The 17,965-nt window shown below is 37.7% G+C and overlaps 1 protein-coding gene across 1 annotated transcript; it reads left to right on the top strand.

Moving 5' to 3' along the window:
* The first annotated feature begins 5,068 nt into the window (after positions 1-5,068).
* On the top strand, positions 5,069-15,203 carry LOC149011908 (ABC transporter C family member 3-like). The gene is made up of 12 exons (XM_089162793.1): positions 5,069-7,441; positions 8,032-8,118; positions 8,207-8,857; positions 8,958-9,122; positions 9,474-9,768; positions 9,886-10,094; positions 10,248-10,553; positions 10,896-10,959; positions 11,212-11,451; positions 11,561-11,650; positions 14,204-14,403; positions 15,030-15,203. Exons 1-12 carry the CDS (start codon positions 5,069-5,071, stop codon positions 15,201-15,203), a joined length of 4,854 nt encoding a protein of 1,617 aa, XP_089018919.1.
* Positions 15,204-17,965: the final 2,762 nt, after the last annotated feature.

Here is a 17,965-nt window from a genome sequence, read left to right as displayed (position 1 = left end):
GTCGGATCTCATGCCCAAGAAAAGTCTGAAATTAAGTATCACTCTAGCAGAGTCACCAGCCTTTGCTCTACGCCTCTACTAGGATTACCCAAAGAACTACATTAATATTAAGCTTCACCCAACCAGCACGTGGTGGCAGCCAAAAAACTCTTGGGGACAAGACATGCACTTGATGTTAAGGGATAGCCTTACCGCTCTGGATTGGGCGTACACCTCTTGCCTAAGCTTTCTTCCCTCAATAAAATTTTCTATTTTAGCAAGATCAAATAAAATTTGCCTCAAAACCCAATCTTCTGAGAGACCAACTTCTTCATATTTGCATTTATTTCGGACCATTTAGGTGTAGCAGATGAGTAGGAAACACCCCTTTAGCCACGCATCCCTTAATGGGATAAGTTTAGTCTATTGAAACTAAAACCCTCTTATATTGTTTGGTGAGCCACCCGAATGCTGCCAAAAGATGCTATCGAACGGCCTCCACAGCTCCGAGCAAAAGCACAAATAAGCAAAATATGGTTAAGATCCTCAGAAGCCTCCAAACACAAATTACACCACGATGCCAAGGAAATCCCTTTAGCCATAACCATGTCATCTAAGGGATCCCCCCATGAAATATACACCAACAGAAGACTGTATCAGCTGCAAAGATGAGCACCAAGGAGCATTCGCCCAATCCACCTTTGTTGCAAGTCTTCTGTATAAGTCCCAGGTTGATTTGATGATAAAGTCACTAAGAATAGACTCTTTCTGGTGACATATCATGCTGGAACTCACTAGGAAGGGGAGGGGGTGGAAGTCACTAAATCCAACACTTCTTTCAATCGACTACACTCTAGTTAGACACCATCGCGACCATCCACAATGCAGTCCACAGCTTTGAGTGAGAGAGAATTTGCCAAACCAAGTGGAAGGCCAATGTGTTCAGCAATTAAAAAGTCACCAACCAATGATCAGTCCAAAAATTTATGCAAGTGCCATCGCCAAGTGCCCACTTCTTGTTTTGTTTGATAAAACCCACCACATTTTCCAGACCAAGAATAATAGAAGATCGTTGCCTTGACGTTTTCATCCTTGTGAGTCCACCAATTTCGCTCTCAAGAAAAGAGAAAAGAAAGAATCGTGATGCTTGATATACCATGCTAACTTGTAGAGACAAGCAAAGTTGACATCTCTCAAGCGGCGAAGACCCAAACCTCCATTTTTTGGAGCATACACCAAACCCCATTTCAGAGTAATTCTTTTAATAGCTTCTATGCTCTCTGTCCAAATAAAAATTTCTCATCCAAGACCCTGCTAGCTTAATAATATTTCCGAGCCACCAATACCCCAAATAAGTACGCACCGGCATACTGGAGATTATGGAGCAAACAAGCTCAACCCTGCCAACCATAGAAAGTAGCTTTCCTCTCCACCCTTGGGGGGATTCCTGATTTTATTAAGCACTAAGTAGGAACTTAGAGAAAGTAACCCTTCCACTAAAAATGTCAACCCCAACATATCTTGTAGGTACTGAGTAATGGGGATGTGGAGAAGTTCTAAGATTTTCTGCTTCCTGTGGTGAGGTAAGTGGCCAAGGAAAAGCTTGCCTTTTTCTAGGCTTATATGCTACCCAGAAAATTCTTTTATTGTTTCAAAAAGTCCACCAGGCTTCTAACATTTTTTTGCTAAAAGGGTCATTTGAATTAAAAATGAAAAGGAACAGAAATACTCATACAACCAAAGAACCTATACTCGAACCTGCAACATCAGTTGCCCCCAGTACACCCAATCTCATAGGTTCCAACTAACATAAAAGAAGAAAAACGAAGTTAGAATCTGAACCGAGGGCGACTAGATGCCTCTAGGTCTAGTTCACTCATTGTTGCTGTCCAAGGTGTATTAAATTTTGAATTACCCAGTCTTGTAGCCCAGTTAGCCAAGAAGTCAACAGCCTTATTATTTTCCCTATAGCAGTGGGAAATCTTCCAATCTTTGTTGGTTAAGGACTCAAGGCCTCTCCAGCGTTGCAAAAAGAACCACGAATCTTCCTTTCTGTATCAACACCACTACAGCCACCAAATTGCACTCAATCCATAGGCGTGGCACATCTAACTTTTTTTCCCACTCCAAATCCTGCATGAGGGCCTCCATTTCATCTTCAAAATTCATTTTAACACCCTAGAATGTTCTGTAATTAAGGATTACAACTACTTACTCATCTCTAAACGCCCCTCTTGCTCCCGATTTGCCAGGATTTCCCAAGGAGCAGCCATCCATATTCAGTTTCACCCACCCTACATGAGGCGACACCCATAAAATTTCTCAAGGAGGACTAGAGCTCTTAATAATGAGTTTCAGCCCCAAACGCCCTCGATTGGGAAAAAAGCGCTTTGCGTGACCTTCCTTCCATCACTCACATAATCATGATGAGCGAGATAAAAAAAGATCCGACGCAGCACCCATTCTTTAGTGAGTAGCACTTCCTCATCCTACTTTTATTGCAAACAAACCACAAGTAGAGTAGAAGAAGGAAACAACCATGCAACCAAGCAATCCTTAATGGCAATGATTTAGCTACCTCCACCACTTGCAACTATCTAGAAAAAAAGTGTGCCATCCAAATCTTACCAAACCTTGTTGCCAAGGTCTCCCAACAGCTGCGAAGAAAAATATGAGTGAACTCCTCTGAAGCCCCCAAGCACACACTACAACTAGAAACCAAGGGTATCTCTTTGGTCATGACAACATCATCCACCGGAATCTTCCCCTAAAACTTGCGCGAACATAATACATGCTGCCTAGGCAGTAACTTCAACTTTCAAATCAAGTTTGCGTAGTCCATTGTCACTCCCTTTCTCCTATACAAATCCCAAGCAAATTTGATGGAAAAATCTCCATGGACCATGCCTTTCCAATGGCAAACATTACCCTGAAGATCGTAAGACTGCATTAACATCTCCCCAAATTAACCACCCACGGCATACTAGATAGCAGCTAGTTAATCAGCTCCAACCACAACCTTCTACGATCAGCTCGAATGCAAGAACCATGCACCATAGAGAGGCTGAACTGCACTCCTTTCCAAACAAGTTGCAGAGAAATTTGTTGATCAAAGGAACCAAGAACCACAGGGTGCTGCAATTCCCTCTTCCAAAAGACCCATAAGTTTGGTTCTTTATTACTACGGAAATTATGATCAAAACTAGAAGAACACCCAACCGATAAGAAAAGGGACTGGGCACTTTGTTATCTCCACCTTTGGTCTAGCAATATAGAAAATGTCTGGTTGGTTAGTCAACAATAGTAGCTTCAGAGATCATCGTCAAGCAAATTTACCAATGCCGCGAATATTCCAGAAAAAGATTCAGAATAGAGAATTAGAGGGCTAAGCGATCCTCCCTTTCAGAGAGGCCAGCATGTTTAGTTATCTCTTTCAACAAAACTGAATCAACCTGCAGAAATTCCTTACTCATAGACATCATGTTCCTTGAAATTATCGCTTTAACTTTCTAATTCTTCCTCGAGCGGCCAGGTTTCCAACGAAGAGAACGGACATCAACTTATGCTGGAAGAGAGACAGGAGGGAGAACAATTTCTAAACTCCTCCGGGAGTCCAAAGAGGCAACCTCCTCCCTGGAAGAAACCTATTGTGACCCAAATGGCCCCACCTGGTTCTCATTTGGGCGAACATCAAGACCCTCTTCCCTAGTGGTTGAACCTTGACTTACTAATGCATCCATGGGCCCAGATGAGGTTACCACGCCCCAAACCCGCCTCCTCTAGGGCCACACGAAGCTAGTCGCAGTGAAGCATTAGCAAAAATAAATATATCATTAGCATACAAGTGGAAAGAAGGAACCTCTACACCCCTAGGACTAGGTAAAGCCTTGAGTTTTCCATCATCAACATAGCATGAAGGCCTCTACACAGAACCTCTTCCGCAAGGAAGAAAAGAAGAGGAGAGATAAGGTCACCTTGACGCAAAACATTCTCAACCCCAAAGAAGCCAACTAGCCTCCCATTCAATAGAATATAATTTTTTGTGGAAATTAACATCTCATATATATAAACCCAACCCTATTTCAGTAAAACCAAAACCCCTCAGAACAACAAACGAAAATTCCCAAGATAAGTTGTAATAAGCTTCTTTTTTTTTAGTATTTTTAGCATTAAGCTCCATATGGGTCTAACCCTAAAGATCACTTCTTTGGGGTATTTGATGGGCATGGGAAGTTTGAAGCTCATTGAAGCTTGGGTGTATAATAAGTACATCAAAATTATGGTTACTATATTTAACAAAGTAATTTTTTTGTTAACTTGTACCAATTTTTTTTCAAGACACTACCCTTAACAGTTTATTACTCAATCTATTTATCAATTTAGACAAAATCAAATTGCATGCTGTAAGTTGCAGAATTATGTTACAAAATTCTTCTCCTCATCTTCCTTAAAATTCCATCAGTGGTTTGAAAAGGTATCTGGTAGAAACATTATTTCATGCCAATATTTGATATTTCTATTTACAGGTTTATTATGTTACCATTATCACTTGTGTTTACTTTATTTGGAACTTTTGTATATAGATCTGGTATTTTGGAATAAGTCTAGTTTCTGAGAAGAAAAATCTTCAGCGTATCACTTGATGTTTCTATGATTTCCTATGAATTTGCTCCAATATCTAAAATAATTATTGCTTGCTTTCATCCAGTATCACCAGGCTCTTTTTTCTTTTCTTTTTGAAGTCATATTCGTGATCGAACATGGACTTCTTCATATATGACTACTACTTCAAACGTCGATTTTTCTATAAAGATTTTATTAGTTGTATAGCTTCTTATATATTTTTTAAACAATTTATATGCCAACAGATTCAAGTACACCTAAAGATGGTATTGAAGCTCCAGTGTTCATCTAATATCTAAAGTCTCAATGAAACACATCAGATGGAATTTCTATGTTAAAGATCTCACAACATTTTTCCAGATGGGTCTGCATTAATTTGAAAGTGTGGGCGGCTAATTAGATTTGTCTTGGAGTTACCAGAAATAAGATATAAAATTACAACCTGAAGAAAAGAAAATCTGCAAACATGGATGATTTTGAAGAATCAAAAAATGAAAAGGATATTTGGATACTCTTTTCCCAGTCTTCTATAACCATTGTCACGCATGGGATTTCTGCTTCTTCACACCTGATTTTCTTACTAGTTTTATCCATTTTCTGGGTATGCAAGAAACACAGGCTATCTCCACCTAATAATTCAAAACCAATGCTGAAGAATGCATACTTTTACTACTCATTAGCCCTTATATCTTGCATAAGTCTGTCTTTCTGTAATATTCTTCTATGCGTGTTAAATTACCTCTCTGGATACAAACATGGTTGGACTGATCAGAAGTACACTATCCAATTGGATTTTGTATTTAAAGCACTCACTTGGTTTATGATATGTGTCTACATGTACGCCCATTTTTTCCGTTTAAATGAGCATAAGTTCCCTAATCTACTAAGGATTTGGTGCACCTTCTATTTCCTAATGTCATGTTCTCATTTTCTAATACATCTTGGCTTGTATTGGAAATTCTCATCCTTATCCTTCTTGCTATGGGTATCTGATGTTGTATCCATTATTGCTGGTCTGTTATTCTGTTATGCTGGACTGATTGGCAAGAGACATGAAGATGAATCTTTCCAATTATTGGAGCCTCTTTTGAAAAGTAATTCTAGTCAAAGCAATGGTGGCCGTAAACAAGCACCAAATATTGGTGAAGACACTATGACTCCTTATGCAAATGCCAATTTACTTAGTATTTTTACTTTCTCTTGGATGGGGCCTCTACTTGCACTAGGATATGAAAGAACACTGGAAGTTGAAGATGTTCCTCACCTTGCGGATTGTCATAGTGCCAATGTGGTCTTTGCTCATTTTAGAAATAAACTTGACTTTGATGGTAATGGTATTGGTAACAATGGTCAACTAAGCACATTCAAGTTGGTAATGGCTTTGATTCTCTCAACCAGAAAGGAAATTTTATGGACGGGTCTCCTATACATGGTATGCACACTATGTTCTTATGTTGGACCATACCTTATTGGCACTTTTATTCAATATCTTAATAGCTCTGACAAACCGAAGTATAAAGGGTATGTTCTGGTGCTTACTTTCTTTCTTTCAAAGCTTATATGGTGCTTCACAGAGAGACATTTGTTCTTTCAACTACGAAATACTGCAATTAAGATTCGTGCTGCTTTATTCTCAATAGTATATCAGAAGTGTCTCAAGATTTCGAGCCAATCAAAACAGGATGGGGAAAACATTAATTTACTGAGTGTTGATGTTGAAAGAACAGGATATTTTAGTTGGTACTTGCATGATATATGGAGGGTACCAATTCAGATTATTCTAGCATTGTTGATCTTGTATAGGAGCATTGGTCTTGCTTCACTCATAGCTTTTGTTGCCACGTTGGTCTTGATGATAGCAAATGTTCCACTCGGAAAACTAAACAAGAAGTTTCAAGGAGGATTAATGGATTCAAAAGATCAAAGAATGAAGGTGACATCTGAGGCCCTGAGGAATATTAGGATACTAAAGCTCCAGGGTTGGGATATGAAGTTCTTGGCTAAAGTAATTCAGTTAAGGAAATTTGAAACAAGATGGTTAAAAAAATTACTTTATACATCAGCTATTAGTGCTTTTGTCTACTCCTCAGCTCCCATGTTCGTGTCTATGATTACTTTTGGGTTTTGTATGTTTATGGGGATCCCGCTAGAGTCTGGAAACATTCTATCTGCACTTGCAACATTTGAAATCTTGCAATGGCCCATTTACAATCTCCCAGACACAGTCGCTATGATAGTTCAAACTAAAATTTCCCTTGATCGAATAGTATCATATCTATGTCTTGATAATCTCCTTCCAAATACAATAGGAAAACTTCCAAGAGATGACGTCAAGGTTGCGGTTGAAATAATAAATGGGAAATTTTCTTGGGATCTTCACTCCCCTGATCTAACATTAAGAGATCTTAATCTTCGAGTGTATCATGGTATGAAAGTAGCCATTTGTGGCACTATTGGTTCAGGAAAGTCAAGTCTACTTGCAAGCATATTGGGAGAAATACCAAAGGTATCTGGAGATATTTGGTTGAATGGGACAAAAGCATATGTTGCACAATCACCTTGGATACAAAGTGGTAAGATAGTAGACAATATATTGTTTGGTAAGAAGATGGAAAAGGAAAAGTATGAGATGATTCTTGAGGCATGTTCACTAAAGAAGGACCTAGAATTGTTTTCCTTTGGCGACCAGACTATCATTGGGGAAAGAGGGATTAACCTAAGTGGTGGGCAAAAACAAAGAATTCAGATTGCACGTGCTTTGTACCATAATGCTGATATATATTTACTTGATGATCCTTTTAGTGCTGTGGATGCTCATACAGGAACTCATCTGTTTAAGGTATGCTCCCATTTAACCTATTTTTTTTAAGTTTTTCCTTGACAATCTTGACTAAAGTTAGACATCTAAGCACTTATATAATTCTTTCTTTCTTTCTTTCTTTCTTTTTTCTTTTCTTTTCTTTTTTTTTCTCTTTTTTTTTTTTTTTTGTTAGAAACTAAATTTGATTTGTGAAGAATGAAATCATGGTTAACCAAAATACAATTGAAAAACTAGGTTTTCTTATACTACCCATACTCAGCCTTGTCAAACATTGTCGTATCATGACTAGTTTCAGAACACTGAATCAAATAAGACTCATATAATTCATGACCCACTCACGACATTTTGTACTTAGACCTCTTTACAGCTCTTGTCCACGTTTTCAAATTTGTGACTCAATTCTAGTGACTCGGTATGTGTAAAACCTGGTTTTCCAACTATGTTTAAACAAACAAGAAATGAAGACTTATAATATCAAACCATGTATATTTTGTTATGAAACCCATGGTTTGATGTTACTTATCATTATGACATAATATGTATCATTTTTTTATTAACTACATTTTATGCTCAAATCCTAATTGTGAGTGTCTAAAATTTTATGGCAGGAGTGTTTGCTGAAAATTTTGGATTCAAAAACTGTAATGTACATTACCCATCAAGTAGAATTTTTATCTTCTGCTGATCTTATTTTGGTAAGAGCATGCCTTATTTATTTATACATTAATTCCAAGTCTCTTATCCTTTTTTCAGAGTGATTATTTTACCTTATTTATTTGGCAGGTCATGAGAGATGGAAGAATTACTCAAGCAGGAAAATATGAAGAAATTCTTAGTGTAGGAACTGATTTTATGGAATTAGTAGGTGCACATAAAAATGCTTTGGCATATACTAAATCTATTGAGCAAAGAGAAACTTTGAATACTATGACTAATAGTGACGAAGATGATAATATGAAACATGATAACAAGTTCATGCAAGAAAATGAGGGAAGGGAATCCAATGATTATAAAACAGAAAAACCAATAACGCCAGAAGAACAACTTGTCCAAGAAGAAAAGAGAGAAAAGGATGGAGTCAATTTCTCGGTCTATTGGAAGTACATTACTGCTGCATATAGAGGGGTCTTTGCACCCTTAATATTGCTAGCACAAATTATTGTTAAGCTTCTCCAAATAAGTAGTAGTTATTGGATGGTACTAGCAAATCCTGTTTCAAAGGATCAAAGACCTAATGTTAAAGAATCCACTATCATCTTTGTGTATATTGCATTGATCCTTGGAAGCTCTCTATGTGTATTTATAAGGTCCATGCTTGTCGTAAGTGCTGGATATAAAACAGCAACATTGCTTTTCAACAAAATGCACTTATGCATTTTTCGTGCTCCCCTATCATTTTTTGATTCTACTCCAAGTGGAAGAATTCTAAACCGGGTTAGTAAATATACTCTTTTACTTTTAAGATCTAAGTGAAATTACTTGGTCACCATATAAGTAACATAAGTTTTAAATTATTTTTGCTTCCTTTATGTAGGTGTCTGTAGATCAAAGTGCAGTAGATACATTTATTCCACATCAGATTCAAGAACTTATTGTCTCAATCATAGGATTTTTGGGAACTGTTGCAGTAATGTCACAAGTTGCATGGAAAATGTTGATAATTTTTATTCCGATGACCATAACATGTATCTGGTATCAGGTAAGATTACTTTAGATTCAGATGATTCTATCACAGCTATAATTTTCCATAGTTAATATATCATATATAAGTTGCTCAAAAAGTTATTTGATTAAGGTATCCAAATTTACTTTGTTCATGTCAAAATTGGATTAATGATGGAATCATATTTGTTTAAACATGACGTTTATGGGGAAGTAAGTCTCATATTATGAAAGAGTCTAAGTGTTTCAGTCAACGAATTGAATTTATGTAGCTAATACTAATAAATATCTAATAAACAATGTCTCTCACATTATCTCAGTACTTTATGAGTTCAATTTCTTTTAAGTTACACCTAATTTTATTTTTATTATGAACCTTTTCTTGTAGAAATACTATATATCTGCAGCAAGAGAACTGTCACGATTGTTTGGAGTATGTCAAGCTCCAATCATACAACATTTTGCTGAATCTAGTTTAGGATCGACCACAATTAGATGCTTTAATCAAGAAGATAAATTTATGGATACGAATCTCAAGCTAGTGGATAGGTATGCTCGGCCCAAATTTCATTTTTCTGGTGCGATGGAATGGCTATGCTTTCGTATGGATATATTAGCCTCAATCACATATGCTGTCTCTCTGGTTTTCTTAATTTCATTACCAGATGGAGTACTCAATCCAGGTAATAAATTGAACTTAAGATCTTATAAAGTATCCTTTTGGAAAGCCATGCTTATTGTTCAGAGTGATTATGATTTTGTTTCTTTCTTCTTCTTTTTTTCCTCATATTTTCTTAAAGGTATTATGGGTTTAGTAGTCACATACGGGCTTGGTTTTAGCATGCATGGAGTTGTATGGGATCTTAATCAACTTGAGACTAAAATCATATCTGTTGAAAGAATACTACAATATTCTTGCATCCCTAGTGAACCCCCTCTAGTGGGAGTGGAAGATGAATTAGATTATGAGTGGCCATCACAAGGAAGAGTTGATATTATAAATCTCCAGGTAATCTTCAACCTAGATTCATTGAGTCTATCTCCTTACTTATTTCTTTATTTTTATGAGATAGAGACTTTAATTACCTAATTTTAATGAATATTTGTACTCTTAGGGAATTTTACTAAGTGAAATAATCTTATATATTTCTTATTTTTATAGGCACGTTATGCCCCACATCTTCCTCTTATCTTGCGAGGTCTAACATGCACTTTCCTAGGAGGGATGAAGATCGGCATCGTTGGACGAACAGGAAGTGGTAAATCAACTCTAGTACAAACTTTCTTTCGTGCACTCGAACCTACAACCGGTCAAATTCTAATAGATGGCATCGACATTTCTAAAATTGGCCTCAATACCTTACGGTCAAAATTGAGCATCATTCCACAAGACCCAACAATGTTTGAAGGGTCGCTCAGAACCAATCTAGATCCAATGGACGAGTACACTGATGAACAAATTTGGGAGGTACACTTTTTCATTTGAAAGTCAATAATTAGTGACGAAGGCAAAGTCTACATATTATGTTGACAAATGATTTCTGCACAAAACAGATACATAGAAACTGACTGGTAGGGACATATATCTCTATGAATTGTTGTAGGCCAGATTTAGGTCAAATTTAGGCTAAAATACTCTCTTAATTGGGATATCAAAGTGTGTAATATGTTTCCTAGCATGTTTTTGTTACTTCTTAGCTCCTTTGCTTGTTCGTTTCTACTTTTTCTTAGTCACTTTTAAGTATTGATCAGTGTCATGTTGAATAATAAAGAAACATGACAGTTTGATATGGGCTTTTTATTGTTCTAGGCTTTAGATAGAGTTCAACTGGGTGATGAAGTTAGAAAGAGAAAAGAGAACCTTGATTCTTCAGGTTGGTTTTTTCTCATATTCGTTTGATATGAAACTTGCTCAGCATCAATTTTTCCATGTTCATGGACAGGATAGTTCCAAGATTATAATTGTATATAATGTTTAATTTCTAGTGCACAATTAAATGTGCTAGCTTCCTGGGCCTTTTCATAAAAGGTAACAGTTATGTCTACCAAAAAAAAAAAGGTAACAGTTATGGTACTGAAAGTAAGACCTTGAATAACTAACTTATTCTTATTGACGGTAATCCCAGTGACTGAGAATGGTGAGAATTGGAGCATGGGTCAACGACAGCTAGTGTGTTTAGGACGGGCACTACTTAAGAAAAGCAAAATATTAGTACTTGATGAAGCTACAGCATCTGTGGATAGTGCAACTGACTATCTAATTCAACATGCGCTTAGGGAACAATTCTCAGGGTCTACTGTGATCACAATAGCCCATAGGATAACTTCAATTCTTGATGTCAATTTGGTTGTCCTCCTCGATAATGGTTGGTACACCATGATTTATTGTATTCAGTTAATTTCAGTAATACTTCTCTGCATCCTTTTTTAGTTGCTTTCTTATTAATTGAAATGTTAATTTCTTGTTTCAAGCAGGCATTATATTGGAATATGACTCACCAACTAAGTTGTTAGAGGACAAGTCTTCATCATTTGCAAAGCTTGTTAATGAGTATACTCAAAGATGTGGCTACTAATTTTTAACCATAAAGAATGTAAGTTTTGATTGTTCAAATGTAAGTAGGTTGCATTAAATTGACGTTTTTCCAATATGATCAGTTTCATGAAATTTTGACACCATGGTCGTATTGAAATGAAGGTACATATGAAGATGAGATGTAGAAAAAGGATTAGTTTTGTTCACGCATGTCTATAAATGGGGAGAAGTTTTAATAGTCCAGCAGTTCTGTGTTAGCTGTTCTGAACTATATAGTGAAGACTTCCGGTGTGATGATTGTGCATGTCAGGATTAGTCCAAATCTAGATCTGGAGTACCCCCTGCTAGAGACAGAGACCCTGAAGTACAGACATTATATCTTGAACAAGGGCACATACTTTGAATAGTTGTAATCTATTTCTTTCTTTCTTTTAACGTGATGTAATAACTTTAGAATACTTTAGAGATCCGATCTACCTTCCGCTTTGGGTCTGTAGAGTTATTTTCCGCTATACTCTAGAGTTATCTCTTTGATTGGTATCTTTTTTTCCACACTCTGATATTCTTTTGTCATCCTTTTGAGATCCTTACTTGATTGTTTCTTAAATTACTTGAAAACAATGATTTGTTTTTGCTCTTGATTATGTTATTGTGCTATATGGGTATATGATCGCCCTAAACTTGATCTCTGGAGCTATGGATCACACCTCCTGGTATTCTGGATAAGGTACCGATTGGGGGGACGTGACAAAATCCGCTTTCATTCCATTTCCAAAAGCTTTGCTTCAAGTCCTTATGCATCTCTATACTTCCTTGGTGCATGGTGAATGACTAATCTGCATCAAAGAATTGTCCACCTCAGCTCCTCATCTACATGTGCACATAATGTCCCCTTGAACAAAAGATTTCCTTCATCTGTCAGAGTAAAATATAGGACTTCCTATGTCCTAGTGGATCTACTTATACATCTTCTTTCCTAATTCTGGGTCAGTGACATGGAGAACCTATGATGGTCCTAAGTGATGGTTGCTAGGTCAAAGCGTAGATGATGGTATTTGATTGTGCATGTATAATCTCCATTTCCATCTCACATGTGGCATAGGCAAAGGACTTACTCATTAGTGTATGGTCATAGCTCCCTCATAACTCTTTTTGCTAAGGGCATCTCCTACTATGTTCAGCTTCCTCCAGGTTGGTACTGAATGCCACAGTCATAGTCCTTTACTAACTCCAATTACCTTCTCTATTTCATATTCACTTATTTATGGCTGATGAAGTATTTGAGGCTCTTGCGGTCTGTGTAAATGGGCAATCCATTTCAGATATATATAGATAATGATGCCATATCTTCATTGTATAGATGAATGCTAGTAACTCAAATCATCTATGGGGTAGTTGTGTTCATAATCCTTTAGTTGTTGGAGGCATAACGAACCACCCTTCCATGCTGCACTAGCAACAACCCAATCCCACCTTGACTCATTTGTGTAGATCGTCATTCCGCCTATACTGGAAGGGATTGCATTCCTCTTAGTCCAAAAAAAATTACACCTTACATGTTAGTTTTGTCATAGGAACTGTTAGGTTGGAGAAGTTCTCTATGAACCTCACGCTGTGAAATCCCGCACTACCCTAATCCAAAAGTCCATGTTGTAGGTCCGAAGACCTGAAGTCAAGGTAGAAGACAACTGTGGACCCTTCCTATTGAACCCATTGATTCTGACCTAGAACCAATGGAGATTGATAGTGAAGATCCCATTATGGAAACCTTGTTTGATTTTGGAAGAAGATGTAGCCTAAATGATAATGGACTTGGAAGATGGACCTTGAGTGCAGTCGGAAGGAATTGAGACCGAGTGACCCTTGGCAGAAATGGTGATTTCTCAAAAGACGTACATTAGAGCCATGAGAGGACGTAAATCATATTGTGGGGGCCATTCATTGGTAGGGTTGCACATAATAAGCCTGGGCTTATGGGCACAAGACAGGTAACCAACCAAGGAGAAGACATGAGAGCTTTCCGTTTATTATATGTGGATGACCAATAGGGTTGAGAGTCTCCGTATCCAAGAGGGAGATGGTGACTCTAGAAATGGAGATACCGGAACGAACTGCATAGGCACAGAAGGGAGGCTATCATACCTAGACGGACTGTCTAGTGCACAAAAGGGAGGCATCCGACTCTGAGTAGATGTGACTCAGGAGATGAGTTGAGTTGAGCTAGGTATTAACCCTGACACGCACCAGTACTTAGACCAATGGTGGTGAGCGATAGTGTTGACCTAAACCTCAGCCATGGAATGTCTGAGAAGGAGTAGGACCAAACTACCACCGAAGAACCCAAAAGACGTGCATCAGAGCTGTGAGGGAGAGTGATTTAAGACCTACCCAGAGGAGTATGGTGTTTGATCTTAGTGCGTTTCTACCAATAGAGACCAACATACTTAGAGTTAGAAGCATATTTGCATTCATTGTCTCATATCATTGCATCATGATTGCTTTGAACTACTTGTAGTTGTTTGTTGTGATTGAACTACTTCCTGAGTTCTTTTGATCTCAACCTTTGGGGGATATGTTTTTAGATGACCTTGCAGGTACGGAAGAGATCCCATGCGCCAAGTCAGAGGACCCTTCCTTATATGGTACAGCTATGGACATCATGGGAGAAGATAGTGACCAATTCTATGACCAGTACACCGGTGTGGACCACCCTGATGGCTCCTACTGCCGTTGGGATCTTGAGTTAGATGATGATCCAAAGTTGCAGGAGCATAAACCCCAGGCAAAGAAGATGAAGACTGAAGAATAAGAAGAGCCCATGGAGATTTAGAATAGTTTTATTCTTTGTTCTTCTAGACTTTTATTTTGGTTGTAATAACTTTAGATCTACTTTAGAGTTTTGATATACTCTTCCGCATTTGGACCTATAGAGTTATTTTCCCCTATACTCTGTAGTTACTTTCTTTGATTGGTATTATTTTATTCCACACTCTGATTATTTTTCAAGATTATTTCTTTGATTGATTTCTTAATAAAGGTAAAAATTGATTATTCCTTGCTCGTGATTGTGTTACTGTGTAATGTGGGTATATGGTTTCCCTAAACTTGACCATGGGACTTGTGGATCACACTTCGGGTATCATGGTTAAGGTATTGGCTGGGGGATGTGATAGAGTGGTATCAGAGCCGTGAGGGAAAGTGATTTGAGACCTACCCAAAGGAGTATGGTGTCTGATCTTTTTGAGTGTCTGCCAATAGAGACCAACATACTTAGAGTTAGAAGCATATTTGCATTCATTGTCTCATATCATTGCATCATGTTTGTTTTGAACTACTTGTAGTTGTTTGTTGTGATTGAACTACTTCTTGAGTTCTTTTGAGCTCACCCTTCTGGGGATATGTTTTTAGATGACGTTGCAGGTACAGAATCTCCCATGCGCTAGTATGGAGGACCCTTACTTATATGGTACAGCTACGAATGCCATGGGAGAAGATAGTGACCAGTGCTACGACCAGTACACCAGTGTGGACCATCCTGATGGCTCCTATTTTGTCTTGTTCGCCGTTGGGATCTTGAGATAGATGCTGATCCAAAGTTGCAGGAGCATAAACCCAGCGATACCCAGAGGTGTGATCCACAAGTCCCATGGTCAAGTCTAAGGAAACCATATACCCGCATTATACAATAACACAATCACGAGCAAGGATTACTTATCCATGTCTGGTAAGTGATAATGTTGTTTCAATTTCATTATTAATATCTTGCTTTATTTTGATATTTATTATAGTGTGATGATTGTGTGTGACTTTGCACGAATGAAAGGTAAGAATGTATGATTGAATCTAATTCTTTTCGAATCTTGTGGTTGATGATATGAGAATGTGTAGGACTGGTTTGAGACTTAGTTCTCTTATTTCTACTTACCAACTAGGGTTGTGGGTTGCCCATTACCCTAGTGATCTTATATGATAATGTGTGGGATTGGTTTGAGACTTAGTTCTCTTATATCTACTTACCAACTAGGGTTGTGGGTTTGCCCATTACCCTAGTGATCTTATATGAATGTGCATCTAGACCTAGGTACATGAATGTTAGGTGTCTAAAAGTGTTTGGTTAGATGACCCTATGAGTACAACTACTCTTCTAGTAAGGGTATTGAAGCCGGTTAACCCGTGATGTCAGTGGTTGGGTCCCGTGAGTATCGAACAGGCCCACTGTCATCATGGAATGGTAGAGTTGCACATAACATATAAGGGCTCATAGGTGCTTTAGATCGATAACCAACCCATGAGAGGACATGGAGAGCATCATGTCCATTATATGTGGATGACTATTGGATTAGGGAATGGAATCCAAAAGATGCCTCCCATTGAGGATACCATTCCTAGGTGGAGAAGTATACCAAACCAAAATGGTGCTAGGCATGAGAGAAGATATCTAGACCATATGTGCCTAGAGTTTTCCTTGACACGCGCTCGATCTCATGCCAAACGGTGATGTGAGAGAGTGGTGACTTATACCCCATCCATGGATCGGTATGATTTTACCCAACCACCGTGGAGAACCCAAACGACGTGCTTAAGAGCCATAAGGGAGAGTGACTGAGACCGCCTAGAGGAGATTGATGTTTAACTTAATATGTGTCTACCATAGAGATTTCATGATAGAGTTAGGAGCATAACATCATTACAATTCATTTATCATATTATTGTGATTAATTACATTACCATCTTATATATGTGATGTGGAATTTGCAAATGAATGCATGATATGATTGTTGAGTTGAGCTCATTGGGTTTATATATATATATATATATATATATGAGGACTCCATTCAAATGGAGGATCCGTCGCCGGGAGATTATCATGAAGGAGCGATTTGAGAAGAAGTGGACTCGCATGAAGCTTCATGCTCGTATCAGGATTGCTCTTATGGAGTTGGATTCTACTAGAGACCTTGCAATGCTTAGGGATTCTATAGTGACATTTATGGCACTATTTTATATTTATACCCTTATATCTTTTGAGAAGGGCGAGGGCATCTTCTACCCAAGATACTTAATTATTTATGCTGTGAACAACTCTTCCTTTCTTTCAAACTCTGATATTCATTTAATTAACTTTAGACATGGACGATTGTAAATATTAATATTTCTTCAGATTTTTATAACTTAGTATTTAAACTTGATTTATTCTTGTCCTTGGATTATGCTACATCATATGTGTGAAATCCCTCACAACCCTAATCTGGAAATCTATGTTGTAGGTCCAAAAATCCGAAGTGAAGGTAGAAGATAGTTGTGGGCCATTTCATTTGAATCCATTGGGTCTGGCCTAGAACCAATGGATGTTGATGATGAAGATCTTAATATGAAACCCTGACTGACTTTTGAAGAAGATGCAACTTGAATGATGATGAACTTAGAAGGTGGACTTTAAGTACAGTGCTGACACAATTGGAATGTCCTACAAAACTAGGTAAGACTCTTTCATAAGATGGAAAAGGACCCAAGAGGGGCTTGTGGCTTTCAAGGACCAAAAATCACTTTTTGACCAAAAGGTACTACTTGATCGATCGCCTTAGTCATCCCAAGCGACCAAGCTAAGCGATTAAAGCTCCCTAAGACATATTTTGGTATTTTTGGAAATTAGGTTTCCAAGGTTCTATATATTCAAACTTTGATCTAATTCAAGCCACTTTGGCTCTAAGCTATTGGAGAACGTGAGAAGAACCCTAGAGCACTCTCTCCAAGGCCAAGGAAGATCCCCAAACAACTGTGAGACTTTTCACTTGAAGACTCTTCTTCTTCAAGGTTAGCAGACATTCTCATTCCTTCTAGATCTATATTCTCCATTGAATCTACCCATTGTTGAGGGCATGAGAAAGGTCTTCTGCCACTGTAATGGCCTACTCCTTTGTTCTCTAAGTCTTAGAGTGAATTTCCATTCACTCGATTCTTTCTGTGAGTATCATGGTATGATTTAGGTAAAAGCCTAATGTGATCTTCATGATTGTATTCTTATTTGAGTTAATTGATTTCTAACCCATGCTAGAACTATTCCTATGTTATTTTCTGACCATGATCTAATGTTTTCTTATTCATGGAGGGATTCCCATTCACTTTAGTCTATCAGTGAAATTTGCAGACTAATTTCGGATTAAGCCTATTATATGATCCTTTGGATTTCAATTCCGTTGACCATGTTAGATGCTTAGATCATCATAGATAGTCTCCTTATACTATTTCAGAATTTTTCCTATTAATTTTGAAGTGTTTCGAAACCCGAATGATGAGTTTCCAATCAAAATTAGGGTTTTCTGTCTATACACAGAATGCTTAAT

Source organism: Hakea prostrata, chromosome 7 (assembly GCF_041222555.1).
Source record: "Hakea prostrata isolate BN-2017 chromosome 7, UWA_Hpros_2, whole genome shotgun sequence".
Classification (NCBI taxonomy): domain Eukaryota; kingdom Viridiplantae; phylum Streptophyta; class Magnoliopsida; order Proteales; family Proteaceae; genus Hakea; species Hakea prostrata.
This window is presented reverse-complemented; position numbering and strand designations above follow the sequence as displayed.